This window comes from Eretmochelys imbricata, chromosome 17 (genome assembly GCF_965152235.1).
Source record: "Eretmochelys imbricata isolate rEreImb1 chromosome 17, rEreImb1.hap1, whole genome shotgun sequence".
In the NCBI taxonomy this organism is placed as follows: Eukaryota; Metazoa; Chordata; order Testudines; family Cheloniidae; genus Eretmochelys; species Eretmochelys imbricata.
The window spans coordinates 583,472-603,573 of record NC_135588.1 but is presented as its reverse complement, the minus strand read 5'-3'; the positions used below and the strand labels follow the sequence as shown (position 1 = coordinate 603,573).

Sequence of the window (20,102 nt, the reverse complement as noted above, 5' to 3'; positions counted from 1 at the left end):
GTACAGAGAGACGCTGCTGTGCAGATTGGTGCTCTAGTGCAGGGCCCATGGGGTTGCATGGCTGAGAGCCACACAGGGCCGGAAGTGGGCAAGTCACTACAGAAACGAAAGCAACACAGAACTACATGGCCCGCTCCTCCATCCACAGCAAGGAAGTGGGGAGGTGAGATGGTGCGGTGTGATCAGGGTAAACAGCCAGACACCGCCCACGCAGCTCAGCCTGGCGCTGCTGACTTGCAACCTGGCCTTGCAGTTTCAGTCCTGAGCTCTCTGTGCACCTCAACAGTAATTTTCAGCCTGGGACATCTAGCACATGCCTTTCTCCCACCCACCCAAATAAAGGCTACTGACCCGTTCATGTGCTCCATATTCTGTCCTTTCCCTAGACCCTCCCCACTACAGGGTTTTCTAAACTTTTAATTTGGGGGCAAATTAATGCCAGCTGGACACTGAGCACGGCCGGGAAGGAATCCCATCTGGCTCTTAGCACTTCCAGACCCTCTGATGAAAGGCAGAGGGGTTTTTATTAGTTTCACCTGTTGGAAGGTTTAGCACATGGCAGACAGACTGATGCACAGTCATTTGCACACGCAGTGCAGAGCAGTGTGACACACTCCTACAGCCGCAGTGCCATGCTTTCAGCTAGGCTGCTTGTGTGTGGCACAGTCATGTGCCATGCCGTGTGCACAGAGCCCTTTTCACAAACAGAGTCAGTTCCATAGAAAAGCAATGGCTTATTTTCTCTCACCTGAATTAGGGACTTTAGGAGTCCTGTGAGCTGACTGTGGGACCTGGGATAGAGGCACACAAAGTGGAGTGGCAGCTGCGCTGGGGTCTGCCTCGTGGCCCACAGAAAGAAACAGAGGAAGAGAGAAAGCAGAAGTTGGGAGCAACAGTGTCACGAATCCACTCCCTGTGCCACCAGCACATCCTGTGAGCTCCTTGTTCAGGGTCCTGCAACCATCACAGCTTCCCATTCGCTTGCTCACGCCAGCTTTCATGGGTAAGTGGGTTTTTGTTTCAGTGCAAGGAAAGAGTCCAGGGTAAACAGGCAGCATCCATTAGCCCAGATGGCTCCCAGAGGAGGCAGGGCCCTCTGTGGGGGAGTGTCAGACACTGCATGATGTGGATTACTTTTAATAAGGAGACTTTTCATTTGTGAAGGGCTAAGTTCCTGGTGCTGAGCCTGCAGCCTTGTCTGTGTCCTTCAGTTCCAGTCACGCCTCCTTTCCCAGGCCTGGGGGTTTGGGATGCGATTTTCCTTTCCTTGCCCCGCAGCCTCCTAGTGGTACCTGCTCAGCTGCTTTTGGTGCTGTGGCTACAAGTTCCTGCTCTGGCCGCACCTGTTCTCACCAGTGTTGATTCAGGGACTTGTGCAACTTCTGCTGAGTAATTATTTATGGGGATGAAACAGCCCTCAAGGCAGCAGGAAGGTCAGTGAAGAAACAAGGGACAAAACAGGCTGTAAATCACCTGGTGCATCATTCAGGGGAAGCCCATGTACTGATAGAGACCCCCCAGGGCAATTGGCATCTTCAGGAAGAGGTGTGGGATGGCCTGCCTTTTGGGCATCGGTCCGCCTTATATGGTGGCCAGTGCAGGATGCACTGGAGAAGACCTAATGCACCTGCAGTGCTGTCCCTTAGGGACACATTTCTGCCTGACCCCTTCCTGTGATCAGTTTATGACCTGGAACAAGAGATCAATAGTTCTTGGTTGTTGTATCCCTGCTAGCATCACTGCAGATGCTGTTCATTCATGTTCCATACAAAACAATGTTAAGGGAGCATTAAGCACTCCTGGATCAGAAAAGGCCAATGACCCACATGCACCCTTAACCCAGTCTTGGGTGTGCCTGCTTTACTGCACTCACACTCACACACTGTTTCTCACACCAAACCGAGACTAATCTGTGAGCGCTACCAAAGCCATCTCTGGGCTGTGGCCTGGCCTGGATCCTGACTGGGAGGCCTCCAAGACATGGGTGATTGGTAAGATCTTTGGAGTAAGGTCTTTGCCTTGTGGGTAAAGGGGTTTGGAGCCAGGGCTTTATCCCTGGGAGCCAGCCTAGGTTTGCTTTTTGGCTGGACTATCACATGCATTGGAGGTGTGTCCGGATGGGTTTCCCTGTGGAATGTCAGCAGGGGTTATGTGTGTGTGAGAGGCACCCAAATGCCCTGGAGGATGGTGGGGATAGACACTGCTTCTTGCTGCTCTGGTGCCCTGTCCCCCGACTAGACTTGTCTGGTCTCAGCACAGCTACAGGCAGGACTGGTCTGAGATCTAGACACGGCAGTCAGGGTTCCTTAGCCAGCATAGCTCAGATGGCCAAGATCTGGCAGTTGTTGCTGGAGAAACAGACCATTCTCCTGGCTTCCATGTGGTCCAGCTCTGCAGAGAGCCCATGTTGCTGCTGCAAGGAATGGCAGTGGGGCTTGTGCCACTAGTCATCAGCTGTCATGCTTCCTGTGTCGTGGTTTGTGAGTGCTAAGCGGTGAGCTGCATGGTGGGTGTGGCTGGCCGTGCTCCCAGAGGGAGGTGGTGCTCCACCTCTGCACAGTGCTGCTGAGGTGGGAAGCTGTTCTCTGTGAGTACAGCTGGGGATTTCAGCCGCTCCGCTGAGCGGGCTGGAAAGCACTGCCCAGTTAACTCTCCTGCTTCTTGCCCATGCATCTGCCCTGGACGTCCAACCCTGGGTTGGAGCATTTGAAATGCTGCTTCTGAGGGCCAGAGTCTGAGAATAAGGGACGGGAAATGTTAACTCCTTTTCTCTTCTGTATTTGCTCATGAGCTGCTGAACCTGCTGTTGAGAGTAGCCATTGCCCTTTGCTTTGGGTGTCCTGGGCTCTGTCTTCCCCAGGTTTCCCTTTTGCTTTGCCCGCTCTCCTAGGACTGGGGTTGTTCTCACTCCTGTGCCCAGAGGGGGTAGGTGCAGAGTGCTGAGATGCTGCCTGCCCCAGCAGCCAAGTGAAGCCTTTCTCCCCACAGCATCCCTCACACACACCCCATCCCCAAGTCCCCCCCCTCACCCAAAGGGTTAGTCTTTAATGGACAATCTCTGGTCTCTGTGGTTCTCTCTCTCTGCGTCTGGGACCTACGCGGAAACTGCTGCAGCTCCTCCTCCAGGCTGCTGCTTCACACGCCCCAGCCACCCCCACCCTCTCTCACTACCAAAGCAGAAGATTGAAGTTTGCCATGCTAGAAACCTGTCGTCTCTGGAGGGAAGTCTGCTGAGGAAGTCTGGATAGCGCAGCCCCCTGGGCTCAGCTCCTTCCTCTCCCTAGGGCTGTGTGTGATTCAGCCCCACAGAGCCCATAGAGGAGCAGGGACCTGTGATCCAAGAAGGCTCTGTCCTGGCCATGCTGCCATGGGTGGGGGGCTGGGCTTCCTCCTACTGCTCATCTTCCTGTGTGTCCGGGTTTGGGTTCGGAAAGCAAAAGTTCCCAGCCGCTCTGGGGCCCAGCTAGTCTGCAAGCCCTCTGCGCTGGCTACCTACCTGGAGAGCCAGTGCCAGGCCTTGAAAAGCCTATGCGAAGCCAGCTGGCCATGGAGGGCTCTCCCCACCCTGCAGACGTTGGCCAGCATGATGGGGCCCCTGGATAGCAGGGTGCATTTTGTAAGGACCTATCTGCAGCTGAGCGATGAAGGGCTGGTGGCACTGGACTGGGCAGTGGGGCCAGCACAGCAGAAGAGGAGGCAGACATCCACCATCTGCAGCACACCTGTCCTGCTGCTTGTCCCCAACTCCTTCGGGAAGGTCACCCGCAACATCAGCAAGGTAATGAGGGGGAGGGACTGGCAGTGACGGGCAACAGGGCTGGGCACTAGGAACTGCAATCCCGGTTCTGCCACTGACTTACTGGGTAACCTTGGGCCAGTCACTTCCCCTCCCTGCGCCTCAGTTTTCCCCTTTGTAGAAAAAGGGACCATGATCCCGACCCCTTCAGCTACAGCTCAGAGAATTTCCTTAGACAAACAGCAACAGGACGCAGAGATGGAGCCAATCCCTACCCTTGAGGGGCAGAACAATGTGTATGTTTGTGGGGAGGTGGGACTCAGGGCAGAAGTGGGCTGTTTGGAGGGTTTGGAAGCACTATGGCCTATTTGGGTTGGGGCTGAGTGGGGGTGAGTGCTGTGCCTGGCTGGAGAACATAGGGGGTCACACAGGATTTGGAAGGGTATACTGTACTTAGGGAATTGCTGCATAACCCCTGCCCACACCCACAACCACACCAGGGAGAACAGGCTGTTCCCATCAGGCAGCTGCATGGAGCTCCAGTCTGTCTCCCAGCTGCCCGACGCCCGAGGCAGAGGCTCTCTATCCAAGGCTGTGTATAAACCCCAGCAGTGTGTTCCTTGCCCAGCACCAAAGTGGTCCCCTAGCAATCGCTGCTAACAGTGGATTTAGTGCTGAGGTTTATCCCCCATCCTCCCACAACCCCACTGACCCCATTTGCCCTTTGGCTCTGCTGCAACAGCTGGCAAGCTGAATCTACAGAGAAGACAGTGGATTCTCTTGGACTGGGCTGGGAGACGTAGGTCGTTCTGGGCATCTTTAAACCTCTCTTCACCTTACCAGAAATGGCCTTAGTGCCTCCTCACTAGGGCCAGCCCACAGCCTGTGAGTGCAGTTAGAACACCACAGTCAATACCAGCCAGAGAGCTCCCCAGCTAACTCCAGTCTCAGGGTCAGAAAAGCTTGTACTCCCTTTGCTGTTCGGTGCAACTGAGTCCAGGTTGTCCCGTCAGTGGCACCCACACCTAGTGCCACACGACCCCAACTGCAGCACGGCACATGTGCTGGGTCCCTATGACACCTCTTGATGCTCTTGCCCACTCCACACCACCTAGTGCTGATCTTCTTTAACAGCTTCATTAATCATTCCTGTTATTTAAACCCTTCCCCTACGTGATGCCCATCTGGAAAGGGGTAAAGAAGATGCCAGTTAAATTTTCCAATGATGCTGAATTGGGAGGAGTTGCAAACAAAGGGAGCTAGGGAGATGGGAAGCAAGGGCAGAAAATAACAAAATGCCATTGCACCTGGGAAATGCAGCCAACCCATCTGACCATCTGGGGCAGAAACCTCCCTCTTGCAGGGAGAGACCAGGGAGGATATTAGAAAAAACTTATTCACGAGGAGGGTGGTGAAGTACTGGAACGGGTTACTAGGGAGGTGGTGGAATCTCCTTCCTTAGAGGTTTTTAAGGCCTGGCTTGACAAAGCCCCGACTGGGATGATTTAGTTGGGGTTGGCCCTGCTTTGAGCAGGGGGTTGGACTAGATGACCTCCTGAGGTCCCTTCCAACCCTGATCTTCTATGAGGGTGAGGGGTAGGGCTCATGGACTTAGAGGTGAGTGGATGGTGCGATAGAAAGCTGAATGGTCAGTGCTGTTTGGGGCTGTGCTGCAGCAGGGCGGGGGCTGTGGGTGACTCCCCTGGTACTGTATTGGCTTCACCCAATTAATAGATGGATTTATCCCAGTGGGAGCAGGCCAGAGATGGGCACACGACTGAGTTGGGGATGGAGGGGCTGACGCAGAGATTAAAGGCACCAAGTGCTCAATGTGCTTGCTCATTTGGGTGCCTCAGCTTCTGACCAGCCCCCATGAGAGCCTGCGGCTCCCACTGACTTCAGTGGGACGGTGGGTCCTCAGCACGCTGGGAATCAGCCCAGGTGTCTCTGGTTGGATGCCCACATTAGTGAGCACGTCTGCAAACCTCGGCCTGCGTGTGGCGCCCGAGGCCAGGAGACAGGGACCAAGGCCGCATGGCCAGGGATCAGGACACTGCGGAAAGGAAGAATGAGGGAAACATTCCAGGCAGGGATACCATGGCACTGAGCAGAGGAACAGGCTTCTGCGACCCATCACCTGGGTCATTCATAAAGACATAGATAATGGCCACAGGGAAGAATCCTGACCTGGATTCCAGGTGTGATCACAGGTTTCTCCTGGTGTCTGAGTCCCTAACCCAGGGCCGTCCCTGGGGACGGGGGGGGGGGGGATGGGGCAGGGCGGAAGTGACGGATTTGTCTCTTCCAGGACTGACCATGCTGGCCAATCGCACCAGCCCACAGGGCCCCCCAAAGCATGGGGCCCAGAGTGGTCACCCCGATGCGTCCTACCCAAGGGATGGCTCTGCCCTAACCCACCAGCTGGTAGAGCAGCCCGGGGGTGGGGCCCTCAGAGCAGACAGGCTGTCCTTCCCTGTTGTTCCCAGGGCACTCACAGTGACTCCCGTTGTCTGGTCTAGCTATGTCACGTGGCACTCCTTCATGGCTACCATCCTGTTGTCTTTAACCGCCGCGGCCAGAACGACTGCCCCCTAAGCACTACCGCGCTACAGCCGTATGGGGATCCTGCTGACCTGCGAGAAGCCATCCGGTACATCCGCTCCCAGTGCCCAGGGGCCCTGCTCTTTGCAGTGGGGGAGAGCACTGGGGCAGGGCTCCTGTTCTCCTACCTGGGAGAATGTGGTTCCTCTAGCCACCTGACAGCTGCTGGCTGCATCTCCCCCATCTTTGATCCTCGGGGATGGTTTGAAGCTGGGTGCCCCTGGCTATGGCAGCAACTCTTGCTCATGTCCCAGAAGGTGTGGCTTAGCCGGTGAGTGACTCATCTCTGGGGCTGAGATGGACAGCGTGTAGCAATGGCCTGGCCCTGCCGTGTCTGAAGCAATGAGCCACAGCCTCCCAGCTCCACCATGCCATGAGTGCAGCTTTGCAGTGCACTGAGGGATCCCAGTGGCTTTTGCCCTTGTCCCATGGACCCACGTGAGATCCTGTGGGATCAGCAGATAGGGGACTGAGCTGGTGATCCTTTGGCCTGAGGGCCACATCGACATTGTGAAACTCTATGGAGGGCCGGGTAGGGAAGGCTGTGCCTCCCCAAATGGCCTGGCCCCCTCCCACTTCCCGCCCCCTGACTGCCCCCCTCAGAACCTCCGACCTATCCAACTCCCCCTGCTCCTTGTCCCTGACTACCCCCTCCCAGGGCCCTTGCCCCTAACCACCCCACCCGGACCCCACCCCCTATCCAACCGCCTCGCTCCCTGTCCCGGGCCCTGACTGACCTGACCTCTATTCACACCCCCACCCACAGACAGGCCCCCTGGGACTCCCATGCCTATCCTACCCCCCGCCCCCCGTTTCCCATCCCCTGACTGCCCACCGGAATTGCCTGCCCCTTATCCAATCCCCCCGCCCCCTTACCATACTGCTCAGAGGAGCCCGCAGCCCCACTGCCTGGCCAGAGCCAGCCACGCCACCTGCACTGCCCGGCAGGAGCTGCGGGCCAGGAGCCTGGTGGTGCACTGAGGCTGCGGGGGAGAGGGGACAGCAGGGGAGGGGCCAGGGACTAGCTTCCCTGGCCAGGAGCTCAGGGGATGGGCAGGATGATCCCGCGGGCCATAGTTTGCCCACCTCTGCCCTAGGGTGTAGCTGGAGCAGTCCTGGTTAGTGAGAATGCTTCTCAGCACAAGGTGGGGAGCTGCAGAGCCCTGGGGGAGGTGGACGAAGGGAGAAGGCCTTTTCTATCCCAGATAGAGCCATGGGGAGCTGCCCCATGCTCAATCAATGAACCTCCCCCAGCACAGTCCCCCCTCCTCATTCTCCTGCTTGGGCTCTCACCAGTGTCTGTCTCCCCAGGTTTGCCACGGTGCTAGGGGAGGTTCTTCCCCTGGATCGTTTCTTTGGGGGCCAGTCACTGAGGGAGCTGGAGGAGGTCTTGTTCTGCCAGGCCCAGACCTGGGACTTGTACTGGGAGAGGAACAACCCCCTGCGGGACGTAGACGAGGTAGCAGTACCAGTGCTGTGCATCTGCAGCCAGGACGACCCCATGTGTGGGGCCCCCAGGGACACGCTGCCCCTCGACCTGTTTGAGACAAACCCCTACTTCTTCCTAGTGCTCACCCAGGGAGGCGGACACTGCGGCTTCTTCAAGGATAGCCTGGGTGGTGCCTTCTGGAGCCATGAGGTGCTGCTGGAATTCTTCCACTCCACTGTGGATTTCCTCCTCACAGAGGACAAACTGAAGGGCCAGGCCAAGAAGAGAGGGGCCCGGCCGGTGCTGAAGGTCACCCAGGGCAGAAGTGGCTGCAGGCAGGAGTCCTGTTGCCCCCACAATACGCCTGACATTTACAGCTGGCAGCGCTCCTACACCCACTGACAGCTGCTCTTCACTCGGCATCTGGAGGACGTTCTGCTGACCTTTGCCGAGAGCACTGTCTCATCAGTTGCACCTGGATGGTGTCTCAGCAGCCCAGACAGCTGGGTTGTGCCATACCCTCCCCGCCCCGGCCCCGCTCTTGGGACTGTGACTCTTTGTAACAAGAACAGGGCCATCCCTAGTGGGGTGCAGGACCCAGGGCGAAAGAGATGGATTCGTCTCTTCCAGGACCGACCACCCTGGCCAATCGCGCCGGCCTGGGGCCCCCCAAAAGCACAGGGCCTGGAGTGGTCACCCCGAAGGGACGGCTCTGAGCAAGAACATAGTATTTCAGTGAACAACTGGATCATGTTAGGTGCTAACTGCAGCGTGACAGAGGTGCTGCGTCCTGGCTGGGTGTCAGCATCTCAGGTGCTGCCCTGTCAGAAGTGGTGTTTGTGTCCCAGGGCCAGTGGCTCCTGGTTGTGATAATGTGATGTGTTTCTGTGCCTTTGCGGATGGTTGCCAGGTACTGTGATGTCCCAGTGCTAGAAGATTGGGGCCCAGCCAGGTGCTATGCTGCAATGGAACAGAGAGGGATGAATGATTCTTATTTATTTTGTAGCACCCGAATTTATGCTGAGTGCTTCATGGAAGACATATGAAGACACAGGCCCTGCTGCAGTGAGCATATCTCTAGGTTTTACATGTGTCCAAGCAAATGGGGGTAGCTGAGAGTCGGGAGGGAGGCTGCAGCAGAATGATCAGGGGTGACTCAGGGTCACTGCCTGGGCAGCATTTTGGGCCTGTTACTTTTCTCCACATAGCTATAAAAATAAGGAAGTAATCAGCATAGATTCCCTTCTTGAGGCTGGAACTGCTGTACGTAGCTGGGTGATGCAGTGCTAGACGCTCCTGGGCCCTCATCTGTAATGCACCCCTGTTGTGTAGTTGTACCTCCTTGCCCGTGTGTGCAGGCTAACTGGCATTCTTCATTAGGGCTCCATGACAAGACTAAAGGATGCTTGAAATGTTATTTTAAGCTCAAAGACGGATGTCTTCCTTCCTGTTCTGCATCTCACTGGGATCAGTGGACACTCATTCACAGACCTGTCGTACATGTGTGCACACTCACAGATGAATGCACCCACAGGTGTGCACACACACTCCCCCACTTTGCACACTAATGCTCAGTTCAGTTACCACACACCGCAGCCGGACAGCTGAGCTCTGTCCCCATAGGGAAGCCACAAGGGTACTTTATGCCTCCATAACAAACACCAGCACGTTATAAGTCCACCACAACCACTGGCTGATGCTGTGTTCCCCAAGTATCATTGCACCTAGAGCTGCCATGTCCCCATGTACCAGCATCGCAAAGGGGTCAGAGGTAAGGTTGGCTGGGTGTGTCGTGTGGAAAGCTAAGAGCGGCTAGGGATGTCTCTTGGAGCAGCAAGCAATGCCATGGGAAGACAAGGGACTTGTGCTCCAGTACAGGAAGGCCTGAGTCAATAACACAGATCCAGCAGCAGGAGGAAAACGTGTCCATTCTTTGAGGAGCTGGTGTGCCTGACTCCTCTGTATGCACTACTGGGCAACAAGCTGATGAGAACAACAGTGTCATGAAATGGGTGGACAAGAAGCCTGGGAGATGGATTCTTAGGGGGCCCCCTAGAATCTAAACCTGGTGTGAGCAACCCCCTGGAGCAGGTGCTGATGGGGGATGATCATGCCCACTGGGAGCTTGGCAAGACTGAGCTGCCTGTGGGCTTGACTATAGTCGCCTCTTTCCTGGGGGAATGCAGCTTCCCCCAGTACTGCTGTAGCTAAGGTGTAGGGACTGCTGTGCCAAGGACCCCTGCTCTGAACAGGCTTAGTCAACGCCGCAGTTAAGCTGCCAGGAGCCCTGCCTCCACCGGGGAGTGCCCATGTTCTCATTCTCCCTAGGTGCCCCCATCACTGGGGCATCTCCAAATCACTATTGCCTTTATCTTCACCAAAGCCTGTGGGGCAGGGCAGTTCAGCACCAAGCAGCTCAGTGACTTGCCTGAGGTCAGGCAGGAATGGAACCTGGGTCTCCCAACTCCTAGGCTAGCACCCTAGCCCCGGGGCCACCTGTCCTCACTTAAGGGTGGGGCTCTTTCCAAAACAGAGGCCTGTGTGCCAGACACCAGCTGGGAGGTGAGGGAAGGGAGGGGGGCTTGGCCAGCCAGGCACAGCAGCCTCTTTACTGGGCTATTCAGTTCACTTGTGTTATCGTTGGTGCTGTAGGGGAGCTGGGATGAGCCATGGCTGCTCCCCTGGGAATAGTCCCTGGGCTGGGTCATGTGGATGCTGAGGGTCTGGACCAGGGGCCAAGGCAGGGCTGGGAGGTTGCCCTGGATATAGGATTACATGCAGGTCAGGTTGTGGAACGGACCTGACTAGCAGCAGTGGACACAATTTCTCCTTCTAGGGAGTTTCCTTCTGTGTCCGTCCATCTATCATAGGCATGTCTGACGCAGCCACCATTGTAGTGCTGGGAAAAGGAAATTTGACAGTTGTGTCCCCAGTTCTGCTTCCACCGCATAAAAAGTGCCCAAAGGTACAAACCCAAACAAGAGAAAGAACAAAGCTGACGAGATCCCTTTTCCCCACTCCTGCCATTCCCCTAAATCTTCTCCCTGGCCCACCGCCTGGCCAGGACTCTGAAAGGGCAGGGCTCGCGTTAACAGCTGTGCAGTCTCAGGGCAGCAGGTTAGGGGTTGGGGGGTGACTGCCCAAACTCCACCACATCCCAAGAATCTTACTGCTGGCCCTCAAGAAACTTTTAATTGAGCCCTACTCCCATGCAGACTGTGCTCAAGCCAGCCTGGAGAGTCCAAACCCTCTGCTAGAGCCTGTCAGTACTGCAGCGAGGGTGCCAGGGGCATGAACCGCCCTGCCTTTTGCCCCACGCAATGGCCTTGTTTTTCATCTTCACCTAGATTCCTGCTTTGCTGAATCCCCGGTGTGGCCTTACACTCCATATTATTTATGGAAATATGCTTATGATATGAATATAACACGGACTATGTAACAGTTCCAACTCCCCACTGTTCCCAGCAACTTCCCTGGCTCCCTCCTGCCCCCCCCCCCAGCAGCAACTCTCCCCTCCAGTCAGTGAGAATCAGCATGAGCGGGATCAGGGCCGGGGGGAGGGATGGGGGGTTACTGTGGGAGAGCGTCTGGAAGAGGGATTGTTATGGGTGGAGGAGGCAGTTGTGGAGAGGGCTGCTGCGGGGCTGTAGGGAGCCAGGGAGGTTACTGGGACCAGTGGGGAGCTGGGCAGAGGGTTGCTGGGGAGCACTAGGGAGCCAGAGAGGTTACTGGGACCAGTGTGGAGTTGGGGGAAAGGGTTTGGGGGGGGGAGAAGGGAGACAGGGAGGTTACTGGGAACAGTGGCTAGGGTTGCCAACCCTCCAGGATTGTCCTGAAGTCTTCAAGAATTAAAGATTATGTCATGTGATGAAATCTCCAGGAATACACCCAACCAAAACTGGCCACCCTCCATCCTAGCTGCCCCTGGCCCGGCTGCCCCCCTCCCACTCAGGGGACTCTGAGCTGGGACTCAGCGACCAGGAAATGCTGTGCTTGGCAGCTCAGCTGGAGGGGCTGAGCCCTGGGGAGGGATTTGCTACCATGGGCCCTGTGCCCACCAGGGCCCTGAGCACTGGGCAGGGGAGTCTCTTCTTCCCAGGGTGTGGCACCGCTCCAGAACTGCTGCGCCAAGCAGACGCCCAGCCCAGCTTCCCCATCAGTGCCCGCCTGGGGCTCCAGCCCGGCCCTCTGCCGCCCAGGGCTGCCCCTCAGGCCCTCTGCTTCCCCAGAACAGGGCCTTTGTCTCCACAGTGGGACCCCGCCGTGGCCGGCAGGTGGCTCCCTGAGCTGCATGCGGACGGGCTGGCTCCACTCTGCCCAGCAGATGGCTGAGTGCTGGGAAGTGGTTTTCAGCGCAATGCTCCGGTTGTGGTTTGAATGCACATAGACCAGGAATTGCACTGAACCCAAGCTCTGCCAACGCTCCCCCCCGGCCCCATTATACGGAGGGGAAAGGCACAGAGAGGTCAGGGGACTTGCCCAAGGTCACACAGCAAGTGTGTGGCGGGGCAGAAACAGAACTCAGGAGTAACTTCTGCCTCCAAGCCCCGCTCCAACCCCCCTTCTTGGGAGGGAGCAGTTGGCCAGAGGGGCATTGCAGGAGCCCCCGGCTTGCTCTCTCCTGGCACCAACTTTCCTGCTCTCCGGGCTGAAGGTTGGGCAATGGACCTTGATTTCCTACCGACCTTTGGCTCGGAGCAGACAGGAGGCTAGACAGGGCTGTTCCCATGGCAACTTCCGGAGTTGGTCAGAGCCCAGCAATTAACCAGAGAGACCCTTAGGGAGGGATGGTGCAGTGATTGGGGACAGCCCCCAGCCCCTCTGGGGACCAGCCCTAGGCCAAGGGAGCCCCAAGGGTCAGAAGAGAGAGGCAAGGCACCAGTTTGACAAAAGGGATAAATTCACCACAGCGCCAAAAGCCTCAAAGAGGGACAGAGAGCAGCTTCAGGTGCCTTGGGGAGTTTGGCACCCAACACCATGCCTGTGCCAGTGGGGACAGGACCACCCAGGAAGCCCCCCCCACATCCCCAGGGAGCTCAGCACCCAGAGGGCATGAGAACAAGGGAGCCCCAGCTGCAGAAGGTGACATAAGTAAGTCATACACGTGCCCAGAAAGGAAAAGAGGGTAGGTCTGGAACCGCTCACTCCAGCCAGGGACCCGCTCAGAGGGTGTGGGCTTGAGTGGGGATCTGCGCTTACCATGTGCAGCAAGAGGGTGCAGCTGCAGGCAGCAGGGACGTGCCCAGTGCAGTGTGTGAGCAGGGACAGCACGTGTGGCCGGAGGGCCTGGGCATGGACAGCAGGCATGGTTTGGAGGGCACACCCAATGGCACAGCACAGGTACGGACAGAGTGTGCAGTGTGGGCGGTGGGGCAAGGTATGGACCACATGCGGGGCGGAGAGGCATGGATGGCACATGCAGCCATGGGGTGGTGGGCAGGGACGGGGCGTGCGGCTGCGGGGCGGAGAGGCATGGATGGCACATGCAGCCATGGGGTGGTGGGCAGGGACGGGGCGTGCGGCTGCGGGGCGGTGGGCAGGGACGGGGCGTGGGGCTGCGGGGCGGTGGGCAGGGACGGGGCGTGGGGCTGCGGGGCGGTGGGCAGGGACGGGGCGTGCGGCTGCGGGGCGGTGGGCAGGGACGGGGCGTGGGGCTGCGGGGCGGTGGGCAGGGACGGGGCGTGGGGCTGCGGGGCGGTGGGCAGGGACGGGGCGTGGGGCTGCGGGGCGGTGGGCAGGGACGGGGCGTGGGGCTGCGGGGCGGTGGGCAGGGACGGGGCGTGCGGCTGCGGGGCGGTGGGCAGGGACGGGGCGTGCGGCTGCGGGGCGGTGGGCAGGGACGGGGCGTGGGGCTGCGGGGCGGTGGGCAGGGCTGGTGCGTGGGGCTGCGGGGCGGTGGGCAGGGACGGGGCGTGGGGCTGCGGGGCGGTGGGCAGGGCTGGTGCGTGGGGCTGCGGGGCGGTGGGCAGGGACGGGGCGTGGGGCTGCGGGGCGGTGGGCAGGGACGGGGCGTGGGGCTGCGGGGCGGTGGGCAGGGCTGGGGCGTGCGGCTGCGGGGCGGTGGGCAGGGACGGGGCGTGGGGCTGCGGGGCAGTGGGCAGGGACGGGGCGTGGGGCGTGGGGCTGCGGGGCGGTGGGCAGGGCTGGTGCGTGGGGCTGCGGGGCGGTGGGCAGGGTCGGGGCGTGGGGCTGCAGGGCGGTGGGCAGGGACGGGGCGTGGGGCTGCAGGGCGGTGGGCAGGGACGGGGCGTGGGGCTGCGGGGCGGTGGGCAGGGACGGCGCGTGGGGCTGCGGGGCGGTGGGCAGGGACGGCGCGTGGGGCTGCGGGGCGGTGGGCAGGGACGGCGCGTGGGGCTGTGGGGCGGTGGGCAGGGTCGGGGCGTGGGGCTGCGGGGCGGTGGGCAGGGACGGGGCGTGGGGCTGCGGGGTGGTGGGCAGGGACGGGGCGTGCGGCTGCGGGGCGGTGGGCAGGGATGGGGCGTGGGGCTGCGGGTAGGGACTGTGCGTGGGGCTGTGGGGCGGTGGGCAGGGACGGCGCGTGGGGCTGCGGGGCGGTGGGCAGGGTCGGGGCGTGGGGCTGCAGGGCGGTGGGCAGGGACGGCGCGTGGGGCTGCGGGGCGGTGGGCAGGGTCGGGGCGTGGGGCTGTGGGGCGGTGGGCAGGGCTGGTGCGTGGGGCTGCGGGGCGGTGGGCAGGGACGGGGCGTGGGGCTGTGGGGCGGTGGGCAGGGACAGGGCGTGTGGCTGCGGGGCGGTGGGCAGGGACGGCGCGTGGGGCTGTGGGGCGGTGGGCAGGGTCGGGGCGTGGGGCTGTGGGCAGGGACGGGGCGTGGGGCTGCGGGGCGGTGGGCAGGGACGGGGCGTGAGGCTGCGGGGCGGTGGGCAGGGACAGCGCGTGGGGCTGCGGGGCGGTGGGCAGGGACGGGGCGTGGGGCTGCGGGTAGGGACTGTGCGTGGGGCTGCGAGGCGGTGGGCAGGGACGGGGCGTGGGGCTGCGGGTAGGGACTGTGCGTGGGGCTGCGAGGCGGTGGGCAGGGACGGGGCGTGGGGCTGCGGGGCGGTGGGCAGGGACGGGGCGTGGGGCGGTGGGCAGGGACGGCACGTGGGGCTGCGGGGCGGTGGGCAGGGACGGGGCGTGGGGCTGCGGGTAGGGACTGTGCGTGGGGCTGCGGGGCGGTGGGCAGGGACGGGGCGTGCGGCTGCGGGGCGGTGGGCAGGGACGGGGCGTGCGGCTGCGTGTATGGATGGTGCCCGGAAGCAGGATTCGGTATGGACGGCATATTGGGCAGTGGGTAGGGGGTAGGTGCAGCCAGAGGGCGGTGCAGGCCTCGGGTCTGGACCAGGCGCGCCGTTTGGATGCGGCAGTGGGGGCAGGCAGGAGCCATTGCTGGGGATCGCGCAGCCCACAGCAGTAAATGTGAGTTGCATAAAGCTGGGGCCGCTGCTCAGGGCAGGGTGTGTCTATACATGGCAAGGCTGCTGTTATTTCGGGCCCTGCTGCTGGAGTGACAGGGAACTGCAATCAGCTGGCAGGCTCTGCTGAGGTCAGAATGACGTCAAAGCAGCCCCAGGCTGTCAGCTGAAATCTGGCAATCCAAACTGATGAGGCATCCAGCCTTAAAGGGGTCCTAGCAGCAGGCAGAGGGGAAATGTGGACCCCACAGAGCTGACCTGAGACAGGTGAGTTCCCTTCTGGTGAAGGCTCTGTGCAGTGGCTCAAGGGAACTGCTCCTCTGCAGGCCTGGGCAGAGAGGCCAGAGAAGGGTTCCGGGCCCTGAAAGTAGGTAGTTTGAGAAGTGATTATTTTAACAAATGAGTCCCGCTCTGTCCACCAGACCTAATCCCAGCTCAGATTGCTGCGGTTTAAACCCTGTAATGAGATTGGGAGGCAAGTCCTAAGAGTCACCTCCTGCCCTGTCCCTCCACTTGCCTGTATTCCCCATGCCACCACCCTTCAGGTGCCAGAGCAGACTTTTCCTCTTCCCCTCTTGGCTGAGCAGGGTGTGACTCTAGCCCTGAAAGTCACAGCAGGAGGTCAGAGGAGCCCTCACTTCCCACGGACACAGCACTGGTCACTCTGGAGCATTGCCCTGGAGTGCCGACCCCGAGCAGCTGTGCTGAGAACATTGAGCTGGGCTGGACGCCCTCCTGCTGTGCCACCCATGGGGTGTGCCACAGCGTGCACCATGCTGGCCAGGTGTGCGGCGCCCAGGCTGCCCTCACAAGGTGGCCACCTGCCTTGGCATCCGCACTACCCAGCCTGGCCCCTTCTGGCTGGAACATCTATGACCATGGACAGGGCTGCAGGTGGAGTCACAGACATGGGACTTCCAAAGGAAAGGTGAATGGGCAGCTGCCAACCAGTGCAAATTCCCCAGCCAGGAAACTCAGAAAGAAGGAGGCCAGCAGCTCAGCTCGGAGCAGGAGCAAAAAGATTCTCGGTCTGTGGGTACGGCTGCACTGGGAGCTGGGGGTGTGATTCACAGTTCGAGGAGACTTACTCATGCTAGCTGGCATCAAGCTAGTGCACTAAATGTAGACGCAGTGGTGGGAGGGGGGGCCAGCTGTCCTGTCTGAGACACTGAGCACAGCTTAGGGCAGCTAGGCCCTCCCGCAGCTACAGTCCGTTTCTATTTGCAGCTCAATGACAAATAGCACAAGTGTGATGGGGTCTCGCCCCACCCCAGCCCAGATTAAGGTGGTCAGGTGGGCCAATTGAAGAGCACCTGGAGGAGAAGCCAGGGAGCAATGAGGACTAATTAAAGATGAAGCTCACCCAGGCAGGAACAGGGTGTGCCTGGAGGTGGAGAAGGAGCCTGATGGGGACAGCGTAGGAAGCAGTCCAGGACAACAGCAGCAAGGTGTGGGTTCCCCTACCAGCCACTGGGCAAATGGCACCATTGAGGGGCAGTGAATTGGAAGGCTGTCTGGGACAGTTAGTACAGAGCTTGATACGTAGCTCTCCCTCCACCTAACCACCGCCAAAGAGGAAAAGTATAGTGACCTGGCCAGAGGGTCAAGCCACAAAGAGGGACCTGTCAAGTCCTGAGACAGAGTGAGTTCCTGCAGGAGGGGGTCAGACTGGCTGAGTGAATCCCCAGGTGTGGCTACAAGGAGGCACCCCACTGGTGAGTACAGCACCCCAGGACAATGCGTATCTCTCCTTGCACTGTAAATCACACCACCAGCTCCAAGTGCAGACATATCTCCTTGAACACGCTGCATCCCGGTTAGAACTTGCAGAGGAACAAATCTGAGATAAATGCCTGACTAGGCCTCTGTGAGGGGACTGGGAAAATCAAAGCACATGAGCAGAGTCCCTCTGTCATAGTAGGGGTCACTCTATCCCCCCTGAGCAGAGAGCTGTCCTTCTAAAGAGTCTCTCACAGCTCTCTACTTGCTCACCTGATGGAGAGATCCAGGCACCCTCCAGGAGGATTTCTAAGAGCTCCAGTTGGCAACTTCACCAGTGTTAATGCCCAAGTCACAAACCTTAGACCTGGGCTGGTCTGACTCTAAACGTCCTCAAAGTTGGACCCATTGTTCCCATTCAGACTCGTCTCTAGTTGAGGGATAGAATCAATTAAATGCCTTACAAAGGTCAGGAGCTGGGTCTGGGAGCCGGGAACGGCTGGTGCTGGCCAGATGGCTGCATGGTTGTTTTTTCTGTACACTGTGAACTGCTGTGGGCTTATGCTGCAGAGGTAACACTGATTTATAGGGTTGATAATGGGGATGGGGTTTGCAGATGCTCCCATCTCACTGGGTTTTTTGGAGTCACAGTGACTCTGAGACTGAACAAGCATCTACATATGTGCAAAGGAAACCTGGTTTGGTGATGCCTCCCCCCTAGGGCCTTGGCAGCCAGAGGCCCTTGTGCTGCCCAGCAAAGTCATCGCATCATGCCTGAGCCAACAGAATTAGCATAAAACTAGAGAAAGTACGTACAGGATATTTCCTTCTTGGAAAAGGGCTCCCTGGATGCCTCCCCCTGCCAGAGAGAGCTGCTCCCTGCTGAGGTCCCAATGCCCTGGTGGGCTGTTGCCCCCCCCCCGCCAGCCTCCTGGTGCAGTATGGCCCTTTCTGATTGCTCACTCCGTTTCTGGGGAGCAAGACCACAGGCCAGGTGTACTTGCTGTCTGGCACCTCCCTGAAGACGTTAGCCATTGCAGCCCATGCATTGCAGGAAGGGCGTAGCCAAATAGCTGACATTCTTGTAGGATAGGCTCATGGCTCAGTTTGCTGGATGGCTCCCATCCCAGTCTTGCCTGAGCTGTAAGGGCCTCTGTCCTTCCTCTGAAATACTGTGTAATGGAGTAAGTGCTAATGAAAAGGAACAAGCAAACCGAGCTGTGTTTCTCTCCAGGGATGCAGGGAGAGAATGGGGATGAAGGGTTTCACTCTGCTCCTGGGGGAAGAGGGGAATTCACTCCCCATGTTCAAATTCCCCTGCATGGGACCCAGCCTTCCTTTGGAACTGATGTAGACCCCTAGTTACTCAGAGCTTCCCACACAGCCATAAAATTAAGCCCCGTTCCCTGGAAAGAAGAGCAATGATGAGTCATTTAAAATCTGCTGCTTTACCCGGGTTCTGCCTTGTCATCTTGCCCTTTATGAGCTCAGACAGCAGCAGGGCGCTGCTGCCAGTGAATTCTGAGCTTGGAGCAGACAGCTGCCAAGCAGCTCCTTGGCTCTGCAGCCCGGTCACAGGTGAGATTAGATGCTTCAGAAGGAAAATCAGTGTTGGGTGCTCAACTGCATCTGCCAATAAATGTGAAGCTAGAACTAGAAGACAATGAGTCCAGCTCCCATTAAAACTCTCCTGGTGTATAAAGGTTTGATTGATTCCCAGCAATGACACCTGACCTAGTCAGATGACATGGATCAGGGTTACAAAGGGTCAACATGCTGTCACATGGCAGGAGCCAGTATCTGCTAAGCCAAGGGGCAGCTGTTACAGAGTCTCTTTTTGTTTTGGAAAATCAAATGCTGATAAAACATCATGGCAACTAAAACCAATTGCCACAGATAGATGCAGCCATGATGGATGGGCATTTGTCCCGGGCACCTGACAGTCATTCCTGTTTCTGAACCTTCATAGCTTTCTGATCCCAGTGGCACTTCTAGTTCTCAAAACAGTTCCTCCTGCAGGGTATTCAGTCACTGAGCTGGATCCCCCACCCCATGCCTGTTTGCTGCTCCTGGTGTGTGTTCTTGTGAGTGCACAAGCTCCCCTTAGTAAGCTGGCACCCCACTAGAGCTGACTATGAACAGCTAACATGTTTTGAAAGATGAGTTGCCCTGTCTATTCTAAGTAGGGTGACCAGATGCCTTGGTTTTATAGGGACAGTCCCGATATCCAGGGTTTTGTCTTTAAATATAGACACCAATTACCCCCACCCCATCCTGGTTTCTCACACTTGCTATCTGGTCACGCTAATTCTAAGTGCCAAGTTGCATTTTAAATTGGGTTAGTTAAAATGTGCTAGCGAATACACTTCAGAGCAAGACCTATTATCCTAGACTATGCATGGTGCTGGTGTGAATGGTGTAGTTGCTACCTATGACTTTGTGTGACCTCTAACATTTTTACTTACAGTAATGGTAACTGTTTGACACTCTTGTCCTAATATTACTTCTGTTCTAGTTGCTTGACATATAGCTCTGTTGTAACTACTGCAGGGTTGTCTTCGGCTCAAGAATCATGCTAGACAGTCTTACTAAAGTTTCTCAAAAAGAAAAGGAGGACTTATGGCACCTTAGAGACTAACCAATTTATTTGAGCATAAGCTTTCGTGAGCTACAGCTCACTTCATCGGATGCATTTACTTAGTCTCTAAGGTGCCACAAGTACTCCTTTTCTTTTTGCAAATACAGACTAACACGGCTGTTACTCTGAAACTAAAGTTTCTGTTCTTCTGTCCAAGAAGTCTTTGAAGTAACTAGAACAAGGAGTACTTGTGGCACCTTAAAGACTAACAAATTTATTCGGACCATAAGCTTTTGTGGGCTACAGCTCGCTTCATCAGATGCATGCAATGGAAAATACAGTAGAAAGACACAGACACACACAAAACATGAAAAATGTTCTAGCCATACCAACTGTGACCTTAAACTGGGTATGGGATGTTCTAACAATGCTCTTATTAATACTTCTCCCACCTATGGTAACATTAACACTCTAACCAAATTCATCCTTACTTGTAACAGCTAAGTTCTCCAGTCAGAAAGCTTCTTGAAGATACAAAATGGCACTGCGCTGCCTGATGTAAACTTTTATTAATGCCCAAACACTACAGTCACAAAAGCATCTGTGCTGACATCTTTATTATGAAATC

General features: G+C 57.7%; 1 protein-coding gene across 1 annotated transcript; it reads left to right on the top strand.

The window, feature by feature from the left end:
- The first annotated feature begins 3,359 nt into the window (after positions 1-3,359).
- LOC144276710 (protein ABHD15-like) lies at positions 3,360-9,223 on the top strand. Its single transcript, XM_077836972.1, is given in 4 exon segments — positions 3,360-3,375; positions 3,378-3,778; positions 6,256-6,608; positions 7,649-9,223. Coding segments are annotated over 4 exon segments (1,290 nt in total). The 3' UTR covers positions 8,169-9,223.
- Positions 9,224-20,102: the final 10,879 nt, after the last annotated feature.